This window comes from Coloeus monedula (genome assembly GCF_965178545.1).
Source record: "Coloeus monedula genome assembly, chromosome: 5".
NCBI classification, from domain to species: Eukaryota; Metazoa; Chordata; class Aves; order Passeriformes; family Corvidae; genus Coloeus; species Coloeus monedula.
Genome location: NC_138785.1, coordinates 66,502,418 through 66,517,955, shown reverse-complemented (window position 1 = coordinate 66,517,955; position 15,538 = coordinate 66,502,418). Strand labels below are relative to the sequence as shown.

The following is a 15,538-nucleotide window of genomic DNA, read 5'->3' as shown; positions in this document are numbered from 1 at the left end:
ATAAATCCCTACCTCATTTATCAGATTTTAGAATGCATTTAACTTCAAGTGTCAAAGAAGTGAACAAGATCTTCCTTTAACTGTCTTTGGTTACCTCTGTGGCTGCTGCCATCAGTTCTCCACTTCTTTTCCAGCCAAAGAAGGCAATTCTCTTTTTTTAAACCCAGACTCCCTACACCCATTTGTGGAGAATGTTACTAAACTAAAATGGAAGAAGCAGGGGGGGAAAAAGTACAAAGAGTAATTGTACACCACAGACACAGTAAACAGTCTGCATGGAAATGCCAAAAGCACCAACATACAGGTGCTCTACTGCTTCAGGTAGAGTTGCACATTGCATCAACACTAAACAGAGCCTTTGGTACGGTCTCACTGCACGTTTGTTACCCTGATGACTCGGTCACAAGGTTTTGGCTGCAAAGACGTAACTGTTTGATATAGTCAGACATGAAAATGTCATTACTTTTTCTATCACAACTGTAAAATGGTGCAGGTCAAGGGAGGGGGTTCTGCCCCTCTGCTCTGCTCTGGTGAGACCCCACGTGGAGTGCTGTGTCCAGCTCTGGGGTCCTCAGGACAAGAACGGCATAGACCTGTTAGAGGGGGTCCGGAGGAGGGACACAAAGATGGTCAGAGGGCTAGAGCAGCTCTGCCATGCGGCAAGGCTGGAGAGTTGGGGTTGCTCAACCTGGAGGCAAGAAGGCTCCAGAGAGACCTTACAGCAGCCTTTCAGTCTATAGAGGCACTTAAAAGAAAGATGTTTTACCAAGGCCTGTAGAGACAGGACAGGAAGAAAGGGTTTGAAACTGAAAGAGGGTAGACTTACATTGGACATAAGGAATACATTTATTACAATGAGTGTGACAAACCACTGGCACAGGTTGCCCAGAGAAGTTGTGGATGCCCCATCCCTGGAAGTGTTCAAGGCTGGGCTGGATGGGGCTTGAAGCAACATGGTCAGGGAGATGTTCCTGGCCATGGCAGGGTGTTTGGACTAGCTGGTCTTTAAGGTCCCTTCCAACTCAAATCATTCTGTGATTCTATATCACAACTTCACTGTTCCATTATACTGACTATTACAGTAGCACTCTAGTGAATGGGCACACTTTTGGTGATAGCTTGCCCTGTTTTTCTTTCTACAGAATGCTTTTTCAGGCTTAGTGCAATTAAGTGCAAATAAAATTCCCATTCATTCTCATAATTTTTAAGGTACCAGTTCTTCCCTTGATGGCACTTAAGTTGCGTGAACACCAGCAGTATCTACTGCATGAGTATAGAACTTTTCTTATTTTAGGAACTACTTCACTGGCTTCACTGAGCATTTTTGAAATGCAGACACTCAAAATATTGAGCTTCTACCACTCTACACCTTGAGCAAATTCTCTTTCCTAGACATGTTTGATATCTGCTTGTCATGCTCAAACACTGCCACTGATATATAGATACAGATACAGATATATAGGTATATATACCCTTTTGCAAAACATTTCCCTTTCACTTCCTGTGAATACAACTTAATGGTCACTGACTAGTTTAAACTAGAAGCAAAGTATTATGGCACTTACTATTTGCAAATCATTTTAAAGTGAAAACTGAGAAGGAGATTACAGTATCATCAAGTTGGAAGAGAGCTGCAATATCATCCAGTCCAACTGTCAACCCAGAACAACCATAATACTATTTCATGAACCTATGGTAGTACATCTTTTTCAAAAGCACATCTTTTTATGTAAAAATAAAGACTGCATAACACTGAACTCTTTTAGCAATTGTCTACTGATGCTACTGGTGACCATTGTTTAGGTGATTGGCAGACATGCAGAGTATGGAAGCAGAAACCACTGAGACAGTATCACACAACCAGCCTTTCAGTGAAAAACCAGCGATGATCTCTTGTTACTAACTCAACTTTTGGAGCTTTAGGAAAAGAAGCTATGGGGACCAAAACTGCTGGAAATCTTCCAGCAGTAGAAATCCAAGCCTGGTTGTTTGTCATATTCTATTTTGTGGCTTTATTTTTGCCCCTGGCCACTTATCTCCCACTCCCCTTATTTTCTTCTTCATCTCTCTTGGCTTTCCATCTGTTTCATGGACCACTGCTCAGAAGAGCCAGAGAATGAACACTGGAGGATGAGCACCTGACTATACTACTTATATGGCATCCCAGGCCAGAGAAGAGGAACTGAGTTGCAGTCAATTCTTGAAGGCAAACTGAACATCTGAGCATCTATCTATGATGGAGCATCCTTCTCTTTTCCAGTTTCTTTTCCTTCCCCTTCATGTTCAGTTTTGGCAAAAGTTCACAAGCAGAAAGGTCACTACTATTCTGTCAACAACTCACTCAGTATTCAATAAAAGGAGGATTTTTTTTAACATGCTATGGTACAAGGCATACAACAAAGGTGTGTACCAAAACTATGTTAAGATAGACAAAAGAATATTAGTTGGAGTGGAATGGATTAAATTTTGCAAAGAAAGCTACACAGGAGCTCACTATTTGTGTGGGTTTATGCAAGTTTTCCATACATGCAGGCGAAATGAGATTGTAGCAAGGTGAGTGTTGCTCTTTATTCCCAAGTAACAAGTGATAGGACAAGATGAAATGGCCTCAAGTTGTATCAGGGGAGGTTTATATTGGGTACTAGGAAAAATTTCTTCCCAGAAAATGTTGTCATGCATGGGAACAGACTGTCCAGGGCAGTGGTTGAGTTGCAATCCCTGGAGATGAGAAGTGGCACTTAAGGACATGGTTTAGTGGTTGGCTTGAACAAAGTATATGTAAGAGCAAGGGCCAAAAATTTAAAGCCTTCACAAAGCTGTTTGGAAATTATCCATCTTTGTTTGCAAACTAAGGTGCAGAAGTCTCTCATTAGATCTCAGAATCTCATTATCACTCACACTGCAAAGTGGATATTAAAAAGCCTTCATTAAACATTCAGGTTTGAATATTTTAAATTTGTGCATTAAGATCTGAATTTTCTGGGCACAAAGCATTGTTTAGTCCCAGTCATTTCAGATAAAAATAGTAGATACCATTATAGATCGAGTGCATACTTTGGAAATAGATAAATACAAAAAATGTGTATTTTTTAGTGTAAAGTCTGTTCTGGTTTCACACATTAAAAAAAAAAGTAGATTTACACATTTTTTAAATTCAAAAGTCTAATTAAAAGTCAAGTAGAATTTTTTTGAGAGCAAATACATTGTATTTATGATTAATCTTCTATATATTTTCCAATGCTTTTTCTTTAAATGTTTTATGAAAGATATGCTCTAGATTTTAAAAACAGCTTTTAAGTACCAGTTGGTTTAGGACCATCCCTATATTTCTAGAAGTCAGAATATTTTCAGCATGGATTGGAACACAATCAAAATATTTCATTTACTCTCCCCTTGGTATTTACAGTGTTATTTAAACCTATATTTCGCGTTCTCTAGACTGGTGGCCATGGTTTATTTGGTGAAATGTCAATAGTGGAACTACGTGAACGCCTCGCCCTACTCAAGGAAGCACAGAAGGCAGCAGAGGAAGAGAAGAGAGACCAGATAATTCATGAAAAACAAGCTAAGGAACAACTTCTTCTAGACAAACTGGACCAGATTTCCCAATTCAGAGCAGAACTTGGACGAGCAGCTGCTTTAAAGTCAGTATAAAACAGCATGTGACATTTAAGACATTGCAACTTTGTTAATATTTTGCCAGCCCTTGAGGAGGAGAACAAGTACAGACCAAAATACAGCCCTTTTATAAATCAGTATGACTTTTGTCAAGGATTACACTGGAGCCAGGATTTCCTTTTAATTCTTGAAAATAATTTTCATCAGATTTAACAAATCTTTTTCATCATTTATGGTTGAAGACACTCCATAGGCTAGTGTTGACAGTATTGCCCCAGGATTCAGAGCCAATAATATATATTTAGAAAGAAGTTTTGCCTTTTTTCTGTTCCTTTTCAGCTAATCAGAACTAATTTGATGTTATTAGAATCATTCTAGCTTGCCACTTAAATTTTTTTCTCATTCTCATCTGAACCAATATTAGGGCTGTAATTTTCTTCCTTGAATTTCATCTGTAACGTGAAAAGGAAGGTCTTATTCTAGAAGTTAAAAATATTTTAGGAAGATTTTGTGATGGCAATAATAAGTTGGAAATTAAATACATTATAGCATTAGATCAAAAGGGAAATTCTTTGCTTACAGACTCTCTGATGAAATTCTGCATTCATTATTAATATTTATTATTAATTAGAATATTTATTAATCATTGTCATAAAGTATCCATAACCATCAAAGATGCTTCACATATGCAGAAGACAGGGTCCCTTCCACATAGGTTTTAAAATCTAAGTTCAAGCTATTTACAAATAAAGCTGAGCAGGAAGAAAGCCTGTGTAGAAGTGTACATGGCACACCTCTTGACCATTTTTACTGCATCTTAAATATTTGCCACTGTTTTCTTTCAAATTGTCTTTCATATTTCCGATTTGTGGTTTTGAGAGATAAATCCTTGTCTTGCCATATTTATTTTGCAAACTGATGTTCAGGCTGACATTAGGAAGACGTATTCTATCAGGCTACAAACACATGTTTTTAGACATGTCTTAGGTTCATGTTTATTGCCTGAAGGTGGCTTCTCAGAGTTCAATTCATGTTATTCATTTATCATCCAGTTCCACATCTCAGTTACAGAAGGGAGTATTGATGTATTCCTTTCACTAGTTTTCACTCGTCTCAGCTCTAATTTGATTTGTTGCTGATAGTTAATCTCCAAAGACTGGGGTTTTACTATGATAGTATTTAAGAAGACAGTTTAATGTATTTAATGAATCAATAACTGCAGCTGCAGTGGATTGACTGCACAGATCAGTGACCTTCTTTTCTATGGCATGTATCAAGAAAAGATTTAAGACTTAAGAACCTGAAATGGAGTTGGAGCTGGAAATACACTCTCGTTGCTAAACACTCAGTATTGTGAAAGCCTGTGTGAGCAACTTAAGCCACTGCTTTCCATTAGAGATGCAAACTAAGCATTAAGAACTTGTGTGCTACATAAAACCTGTTGCACTAGTACCTGCTTAAAGAATCGTCTGTTCTCCTAGATGTGCAGTCTGTGAATTTTGTATAGGGCTGGGTTCCTTTAAACTACACTCTTTGGCTTAATTCAGAACTAAAATTCTTCTGATCCCAAAATAATCTGTGCTTGAATGAGAAGCTTTGATTCACTTTTTGTTCTGTCATTTGAAGTGTTTTTTAGAACAGACCAGCATGCCAAAGATAGTAGAATCCAAATTAAATTATATACTACATGTCAAGCTTCTGAATCAATCAATCAGTCAGTCTGGTCAGATTCTTGATAAGTTATACAGTAATTTTAATGGAGCCCTGTTTGCTTTCTAAATGAAGAAATACAGTGTTTCATTATAGATGTTAGAAGACATTTTCCTTTCATAGTTCCTAGGCAATTTATGTGTGTAACTTGGAAGTAACTCCTATAAAAAGGCATCATCTTAGTATACCAAAAATGTTGTTCTTTGGGAGTATATTTCATGCATTTTCATCCAGAATCCAAATCTCTGGTGTTATTTCTGTTAATACAGAAATATGGCATGCTGGCCACGGCATTTACAAATGCTAGACACTTTCATGCAGTTTTTATTTCTCTTTATAGAAACTATGGGCTCTGTGTATTAAACCTTATTTGCAGACCTTGAATCCTAAAATACCTCTCAAATCAGTGTGAGTGATTAATTTCTTGGGTTCTATTCTTGATCTGTTGCACAGGAGATGTAAAATTTTTATGTTTACAGAATTGATTAATCATTATAGGGATAGAATAGCAAATCTTACCAATGGTCCTCATAAGTTAGCCTTATGCATCAGTATAAAATTACATGTTAGATCTTAAATTGCATATATTGAAGGCTATTGCTAATCAGCTAAAGTATGGCAGCTAAACTCCTGAACAAACCTGCTTTAGTGACAGCTGGAGTTTAATCTCTAACTTACTAAGCAGGTTCCTTTCAATATCATTTACAGACATACATCTACACAAAAGAAGCACATTGTGCAAGCATATAATGAGCTATATTAAACAAAATAGGAAATGGAACATGAAAAATTACAGAGACATTGGCCTTTAATAGACTGCAAGCCATGACATCCATCACAGCAGTGGCTTTGTGAGTGCTTGCAGGATGGTATATATGCAGGATGTCCCTTTAACTGCTAGAATTTCACACAGTTTGAAAATCAGCACTGTCATTGAAGTGGACAAGCAATTCTGTTCTCAGCTTTTTCGAGCACCAGCAGATTTGTGTGTGTTTGAACACATGCTAATGTACTCAAGTGACATGCTTGTGTACTTGAAATGATGCCTTAGGTTCCCCTAAGGTTCTGTCAGAGGAGAGTGGCACTAATCCTCCTTGACTTCCTTGTATGTGAGGAAGGTGTACAGACTCCCAGAGCTCAAAAGTTCCCTACTTCCCCATCTCACACTGGGGTAATGGTGTAGCACGCTGGGCTCTCAGCACTGATGGTGCTCTCAGCAATGATGGTGTGTTTGCTAAGATGGCAAAGCACTCCTTTCTCTCCCTGCCACTGCCAGTGCTCAAACCCCTCCCTGACAAGGGGCACTGACCACACACACTGAGAGGAGTGTAACCCCTCTCTCTTGGCCTGAACTGGGAAAGGGTGGGCATAGTGTGAAGGCAGCCAAAGGAGGAAAAGGAGGAGAAAGAGAAGAAGGAAGAGGAGGAAATGAGGAGTTCTTCACTATCGTTGAAACAGAAGGGGGAAATTTAACAGCAATGACAGATCAGAAACATGAAGATGAGAAGAGATGCTGTAAAAAAAACAAAGCCAGGCTTTTCTCAGTGGTGACCATTAAGATGACAAGAGGAGTATCAGGAAACACTTTTTACTGTGAAGATGATCAAGCATTGGCACAGGTTGTCCAGAGAGGCTGTGGAGTTTCCATCCTTAGAGGTGTTCAAAAGCCATCTGGACACAGACCTGGGCAACCAGCTCAAGGTGGCTCTGCTTAAACAGATGGAAGTGTTCAAGATAACCCCCACAGGTCCCTTCCAGACTCAGCCATTCTGTGATTCAGTGACTGAACTTTGATTATACAGCTTCAAAATTTTTACTTCAAATAAGGAGAACACTGTTATGAATAACAATCACTTCCCCACCTAAAATTAGGTGCCTAATAAGTTAATTGTTTTGGGAGGGAGTCAGATTTTGAGTGCTTAAATTACTCACATTAGTACAAAATAGTAATCAGTCTAATAGTGTAGTGTTCTTATATGTCAAAATAGTGACTGCCTTAACAGTGAATTGTTAACAGTTAGATACATTCACTTTGCTAACTGCAGTAACTTAGAATTATATGGACAGAAGGAGGCAAGGTACTGTGAAGTACAGACAGTCCTACTCACTGAGACTATGAGAAAATTTTAAAAAATGTTTATTGCACTATAAGTAATTCTGCTATTAAAAAATATTTGTGTTTATTGCACAAGACTCCTTTTTGTAAGCTGAGCTTATAAATACAGTCCTACCTGCTTGATATTTTGGTGCCTAGAATGGCCAAGTGGTCATTTTTGCTCCACCTCCTACAAGTATTGAGTCAGTTAAGAGCTGTCATACATCTACCTCTTTATATTTTTGATGCAAAACTGGAGTTTGAAAATGTAAATGAAGAGCCAAATATAGATTATAGGAGGAAACCTCTGTGCAAATCTTCAAATTCCCCATTTTTTAAATATAGCTGAGAAGAATTTTCATCAATTATCACATAATTTTCTATTGATCTGGAGAGGATTTTTCTGTGTACTAGTCCATTCTGACTGGCTGTTACCTTACTTCCTTCGGAAATACATGATATGAGGTGACAGAGATCATAAGAGGTTTTTCTATCCTGAGTCCTCAAAGTTCTCAACTGACCACAGAAAACCAGAACTTTAAAATTCCTTTTTTCATTCCTTCCCCTCTTGGAATTTCTGTTATGATATGGTATAGCATGTGAAAAACTATGGGATTGGCAGCTTTTTGGAATAGTGTAGAGGACTGACACAAGACTACATGTAGAAGAGGAATGAATATTACTCTGGGAATAAGCAACTATTTACAATGTTAATACAGAAGCAGCTGCTGCTCCTTCATGATGTTAAACCTCTTGACATATTTCCTTTAATTGTATTTACAAGAATCTGGATTTGCATGTAAGGAAAGGTTTTGTTGTTTATTCCAACTGACAAGATTTAATCATCAAGTATTTACTTAAAACCTTACTGTTATATTCTCCTATATCCTTTGGAATGCAATGCCTTGATACAGTGCAAGTAGAAATAACCCATGTCCTCAATTAGATTAAGTGATAGTACACAATTTTTAGATTTACAGTACAGTGTTAAAAATTAATCTCGGTGTAGCAGAGTATATCACAGTCTCAAAGAGGATAAGGAAATGTTATCCTAACCAGATAGCATGACACAAGGAGCAGAGAGGTTCAGGAAGTGTCTCAGGAAAGCAATTGGAGACGAGAAGCCAAGCTTAACTGCATCCCTTATTCAGAGTTCACAGTCACATTTCAGAATGTAACATAGGTCATATTTCCCTTTCATCTAGTTCCTGAGGATTTGGGGATCTCTAGTCTGGAATGGCTGCACTGAAGGAAACTGCTGCCACCGACTTTCCTATAAGCAAAGATAAAGCTAACAAGGTGGGCAAAAGCCATCTCTCCCAAGATGAAAAAAGTGTTTGGATCCTTGGATTCTTATACAGACACTTTTTAAAGGCAAATTGGTGGGTTTAGAATCAGAAGGAACTTCTTCCTTCTTCCTCATCTGCCAGATTCTTGAGAAGAGTGTGTCTTATACTGAAAACACCCAAGATATAAGGAAAGAGTAAATTGTAGAACATTTCTCTTCAAAAGGAAACTTGTCTGTGAAACTTGTCCTGCCGCTGGCAGAATGACAGCTACAGAATCAGCTGGACAGTGCCCTGGTGCACTCTACTCTGGGCCATTTGGAGTCTTTATCTGGTTTCTAATAAAAGCAATTGTAATGTTGCACCACTGAAACATAAAAGACCTTTTATAAAACTGTCGCAATGACCGCCACTGACCACTGCCCGGGCTAGCTCCTGCGGTGTGCGACAGGAGTGGGGAGCAGCTGGAGGCTCTTGGCTTTAAAGCTGCTCCTCAGGAGTTCAGCTCTGCCCAGGGGAGCTGAAGCTCCAGGCACAGTGGCTGTCAGCAGTCTGGATGAGGGAGAGGATAAAAAGTAGCAAGGAGGCTTGCCACACGGGAAAATCGAAATTTATTGGACGCAACTCCCAGGGAACAAACCTCGAGCAGCCCCAGGGAACCTCTTATAAAGGGAGGTGTTACAATGGGGATGGCTTAACTGGGGACCAATAGAAATCTCTAAGGGAGGGATATGGACGAGGATAGACATTTCCTTGGGCCAATAGCCTCAAGGGGAGGAGGGAAAGGGATCACATGCCCCAATTGGGCATTGAGGTTTAGGGGATTTCCAAAGGGGTAGGGTCTCGGGGGATTGATGGGGACCATATAAGGGTAAATTGGGAGGTTTCAGGTGATGGACACGGAACCTTCGGGAACAACAGGAGGGGTTTGGGTGATTGATAGGGAAAGAGCTAGAACAAGGGGAGGAGAACAACCATGTAGGGAGCACCGGGGGAGCGGCTTGGGTCTGGGGCAAACCAGCTGGGAATAGGAGTGGGGAAGGTAGGGATGAACCATTGGGGTACAGAAAACTTATATAAAAATACAATAAAGGTATCGCATCACCACAATAAAACTAACTTTGCCAGCTGTACCTAGCAGATCTAACATGGCTATACAATTGTGTGCATTCCTTGGAGGATCTGACACTTCCTTTACTTCTAAATCTGGCCAGAGAATCACAGCTTCTCATGACATAGTATTAACTCTACAATTTGATCTTACTAAGCTAAATTCAAAGTCAATGTTGAATAAAAGAGAAAGTTGGATATTAAGTGAGTCACTATGTAACATGGTGTAACCTACATGGAGAAGTTGTGAGTAAATTGTGCCAATTAGGTGAAAGTATGCAAAACCAGCTAAAATGTAAATTCCAGAGGACAGAAAAGTGGGGACAATAGGAGAAGGAAAAAGGAAGGCTATGAAATTACCTCTCTGTTATGCCTTAATTTTATGCTGCACATGTTGCTATCAATTTATGTTCACACAGAGCAGCTAACCTTAATTAATACATCACCATCCCATTGATTCTGTATCTGGGCATTGGGATTACACAGAAAAGAATATATTTTATTTGCCAAGGAATACAGCAATCAAGATGAATACTAATGATCACATAAGGAAAACTCCATAGTTTGCACAAGCAAAGAGCTGTGGTATCATTCCAGGTTCTGCACTTTTTTTTTTTTTCTGAAGAATGTCATGTCAGGCTTGAAATAGTCCAGATATTGTCATCATGGCATCCTGTGGGAAAAAAATATCCTATATGGTTTAGTAATGCTGTTCTGTAAACAAGAAGAGGCAAGTTGTGAGTATCACATTAAAGATATATGATTTAACTATATGATTTATATAGTATGAGTCTAGCTGGTTCTCAGAAGCAAGAGCAAATTCATCATTACCAAGGTAATATGTGCTCACATGGACTTATTCTGTGGGATGATATTATTTTACCTTCTCATTGTATCTTTTTGACTTTTCAGGCAAGAAGAAAAGAAAAAGTCCCAGTCTGGTGAAAGGCCCATGAAAGATGAACGCATTTTAAACCTGCAGAAGAAGATTGCAGAAAAAACAATGGAGCGTAAAAAGCAAGAAGGACTCTTAAAGATTATCCCCCAGAAAACCAGAATCGTGTCAAACAAGGTCTGGTTATTACATAAGGAGAAAAGCTCTGCAATAGACCTGCTGTTCACAGACCTTTGCTCAATTGCCAGCACTGGCAAGGGGGCAGAGGCAGATGGTGCCATACATGGCTGGCAATAGCAACACCCTGCCTCCTGCATAGGCACAATTTTTCCAGCCGTGGCCTTGACCTCACCTTTTTGTCACACATTCTGCTACCACAGAGCAGGGCTCATCCATTCAACACCTGCCTTCCCACTCTTACCACCACACTTACCCATCAAGACAGCATCTTACCCCCTCTCCAACTCTTGTCCTTCCCAGCTTTCCCATCACACCAAATTGGGATGCTCACCCCTGCTCTCACCCAAGGCATGTTACAGTTTATCATTCCCATGGTTTTGTGGAGAGTTGCAGCAGTGTTTAAGTCATCCTAAACTGGGCAACCCACTCCACTTACCTTTCTATTCATCATGCTAAGTTTGATGTTAACAAGTTTCCCAATCGTTAGCAAACAAACCATGTTGTCAGCCAGCAGGATTATCAAATAGAAGTTCAATGTATTCTCTAAAGAGAACCACTGTATCACCTGCAATCTGATCATCTCTGTGTCTTCCCTGCAGGATTCTTTCCAATGGAACCATTGGAAAGAACTGGAAGAGAGTCGGGAAAGACAGTTCAGAATCCTTCAGCATGGCTTCATGGACAGAGAAGCAGCTCAGAAAAGGGAGCTCATTGCAGCAGCAAGAAGTGGAGCCAAAGCCTGTGTATTGCGCTCTGATCTAAAATAAAATACATTTGGAACAAATTCAGGCCTGCTGGAAATATCCCAGTGTACCTATTCACTACAAGGTTGAGTTTTATTCTTTATTTCACCTTTACAGTATGATTAGAAAAATGTGGGTCTTACAGGCACAATAGAATAAAAATGGGGGGGGGGGGGGGAGGGTGTAATAGAATTTAATTTATGTTATTTTATAATGATATAATGGTTAATTATATAATGATTTTTTCTGCTAGAATCAAAAGCTTTAAGAAACTGAAACTTTATTATCACAGCTCCTACAGCATAATGGCAAATATCTGGGTAAGAATGTCGAGACCTGTATTTCTGGTTTTGTATATTATGCCATGGTTTGCTACACTCATTTTTCCAAAAGAAAAAGATGAGGGCAAACCCCAAGGAACATTTGTTTACACATGCATCTTTTCAGAAGGCAGGGCCAACCCAAGTTCCTAGCACGTCTTCTTACATGACTAATCATGTAAGAGGATTGCCAGTTTCAATGCTGTTTTAGAGGATGAGGAGAAAACTTTACAAGGTTTAGATGATGTGAAAGCATCCAGGAGCCAGTCTAGATTCAGTGACCCAGGCAGACCGTGCCTCTATTTGCAGATGCAAATGTCTTCAGTCTTAAACAGTGGAAGGAGAACATAACATTGATCTCTTTAGGGAGCTGCTTCCAGAAAAAGTCAAAATTCTGTTACTCACCTAGAAGATCATTTACCCTCTGTGACAATTTCTATACTGTGTAAAACAGCCTTTAAATCACAAAACTTATCCAGGCACAAAACCAAGGAGCATATAAATCGGAATTAAAGTCTGCCCAGCAGTAAGACTACGTAATGAATTTCTGTTTTAACTCAGTGCCAATTACTAAGTGTTTAATTATGGCTATTGCAAATATTTAAATTGAAAGAGACTGTCACTGACATTAGAGTGAGGCAGCTGCTTCTAATGTTCTCACAACATTGCATTTCTCACTTGTTATTGAAGGAGGTCTAATGGAATTCTTTTGTTGCCATCTAGCTGTGAAGATCACTTCCACAACCTGCAAGCTGATAAAATGTGCTGTATTTTTCACTCCAAGTAAATGCTCTAGTAGTCCACAAAGGCCATGCAGGTAGGGCTTATGCTCCATAGCAAGAGTTAAGGAACAGAAGAGAGTGAAAAGAAGGAATCATAGAAGCAGAACTACAAAGGGAAAAGGGAACTTTGATACCATATCCAGTAGGGTATTGTAATATCTTTAAATGCAAAACCCTTGGCGGCAGGGAGTTTGTCTTCCTTTGTGATTGTTCAGCATTCTTTTGCACTGTGTTCCAGAGCAACAAAGGTAAGTGGTGACTCTAACACCTCAATTTTCCAGAAGCCAGCAATTAACAGCTGACACTCATGGTCTAGGATATTGCATGGCTGAACAGTTCTTCTTAAACTTTTTCATAAGAATTAAAAAAAAAAAAAAAAAAAAAGGCATCATTAAGCAGATATGGAGGTCGGGGAAATTTCAAAACCCCATCATACTGCAGGCTTCTTCCCCTGTGATTTTGGACCAAGTTTTCAAAATTCTTACAGAATTGCAATCAAGCTGATTCAGAATTATTTCCTTCTCCATATTTTCTTTGCTTTCTAATGAAAGGACTGAGGAATAGTGGAATCTCAGTAATCCAGATTGGAATTTTTTTCTTCAGAGGTCACAAGTAGCCCTATTGCTACTTTGGGATCTGATGCATAAAGTCATCTTCAGAATCAATGTTTTGAGGAATGTAGAAAAGTGTGTTTTGAAGAAAATACCAATTTATTCCTATATTGGTATTTTTGTATCAATATTAGCCTATTGATTTTTCAGTGATGGAAGGTCTTGCAACAGAATATGCAGAATAACAAAAAAAACCACCTTCCTCCTGACAAATGTGTGTAACTTGATGCTGGACACAGCAGATCCTACCCAGAACTGCTCTGCCACTGGCTTCTAGAGCACATTCTCTAGTATTCCTGGGTGATACATGGAAACCTGAGGTGATCGATGCAGGGCCATCAAAGGTCTGGTGGGACCTGTTAGCCTTGTGTTACGAAAGCAGCTGCAATGCCACTGGAGCCAGGTGAGCTGTGAAGCCACACAGCTCATTGAGACTTGCTGCCTCAGCTGGTGCCTGTGGCAGGGACCATCCACCAACCTGGTGCAGCCACACACGGATAATTGAGTGAGCAATGCCTCTACACGTGCTTCATGGAAACACAGGTGGATGAATAATTCATGAGTCATTCATTTACACATTTGTTACACCATTTGCAGCCAAGAAGAGGAGCCTCAGTGAACAAGGCTAACTCTGAAATCATCCATCAAAAACAGAGTAACAAAATCAGAGGTTGCACCTGTCTGATCATAGTGACGGACTCATAAGGAAACAGTGGTGGAAGCTGCACATTCCAGAGGTCTCTCATGTCAACGCAAACAGCCGTACCACAGAAGCCTTCACATGCCACTACAGTGTAAGGAGGTGTAACAAGGCCCAGATTACCTGAGGAAGACCAGGGGGTTTTGCCATGTGACAGGCACTGGACACGGTGCTCACCACTCACATAACACAGTCACTGCTTGGTGGCATTTGGCTCCCTCTTCTGCATCAGCCTCAGGAATGAGGGAAAGCCCAAGCTCAGTGACTGCCATGCCAGGTAATCCAACCTGCCCTAGAGAACACAGATGATTTATTATTTAAATAAAAGACATAGAGATGGTTATGTAGGGACGGCAAGGAAAAAAAAAAATACCTAGTACAAATCTCCAGCACTCCTCATCCAGAGGAGGAGAAGGGAAGACAAGTCACCAGGGAAAGCTACCAGTTCATATACAAACAGCCGAATTGCCAGGCAGAGAGCAGTAAGAATCCAGAGGACAGATGCTCATTGCACAAAGGTAAAGCTGATGGGGAAAACCCTTTTTGATAGTGAGGTGAGGGCCTTAAAACACCTCTGCAAGTGTTTATGAGTTAGACATTGGATCTGGAGTAATTGTTCCAAGAGTAACAATCTCCCACATTGATGGCTCTGATGAATTTTACTCCATTTTTTGGAAACACACTGAGAAAAATAATTTCTTTACAGAAAGGGTGATTAGCTATCGGAATGGACTTCCCAAGGAGCTGGTGGAGTCACCATCCCTAGAGGTGTTTAAGAAAAGACTGGACATGGCCATGGTCTTGACACCAAAAATCACAAATAAAACTCCTTAATACCAATGTAGTATTAAGAAGCAGGCAGTACTTTATTACAGCACCGGATGGCAACTTGGCCTAACATGCATGCCTGCCTCAGGATGATATGCATATTTATTAGCCAGGGATCACAGAATCACAGAATATGCTGAGTTGGAAGGGATCCACAAGGATCATTGAGTCCAACTCCTGGCCCTGCACAGGACGGTTAGAAATAAACTAATTTTTAGATACCATTATATGAGGACAAAGTCGTCGAAGCAAAAGAAAACTGTTTATTAGTAACGATTCACCTGAGCCGGTGTGTGTTTCCCTCCCCCAGAGCCGAACGCACACACACCCTCCACCAAAGTGGCTACATTTTATACCCTTTCCCAGCCGAGGGTGGTCCCTGGCCCCTTTCCCATTGGCTGAGTACTCGGGACCTTATATTCTCTCCCGACCCCCTACTTGTAACTGCAGGGAGGGCTCTCCTCAGTCTCCTCCAGGCTGAACAGACCAGGTGCCCTCAGCCGCTCCTCATACAGCTTCCTCTCAAGGCCCTTCACCATCTTTGTCGCTGTCGTGGTTTGACACTGGCCAAACGCCAGGCACCCACGAGAGCCGCTCGCTCACCCTCCCCTGCCACAGCTGGGCAGAGGAGGGAAAAGGAAAAAAAATTAACAAACGATT

The 15,538-nt window shown here is 40.2% G+C and overlaps 1 protein-coding gene across 1 annotated transcript in view; it reads left to right on the top strand.

The window, feature by feature from the left end:
• The window catches only part of CFAP99 (cilia and flagella associated protein 99), a gene marked incomplete at its 3' end in the record, with an annotated part of 55,296 nt that extends 43,635 nt beyond the window's left edge, over positions 1–11,661 (top strand). The window contains exons 14-16 of the mRNA XM_082281520.1: positions 3,439–3,644; positions 10,732–10,891; positions 11,494–11,661. Of these exons, the coding sequence (XP_082137646.1) occupies positions 3,439–3,644; positions 10,732–10,891; positions 11,494–11,661 (534 nt within the window). The remainder of the gene's footprint in view (positions 1–3,438; positions 3,645–10,731; positions 10,892–11,493) is intronic.
• Positions 11,662–15,538: the final 3,877 nt, after the last annotated feature.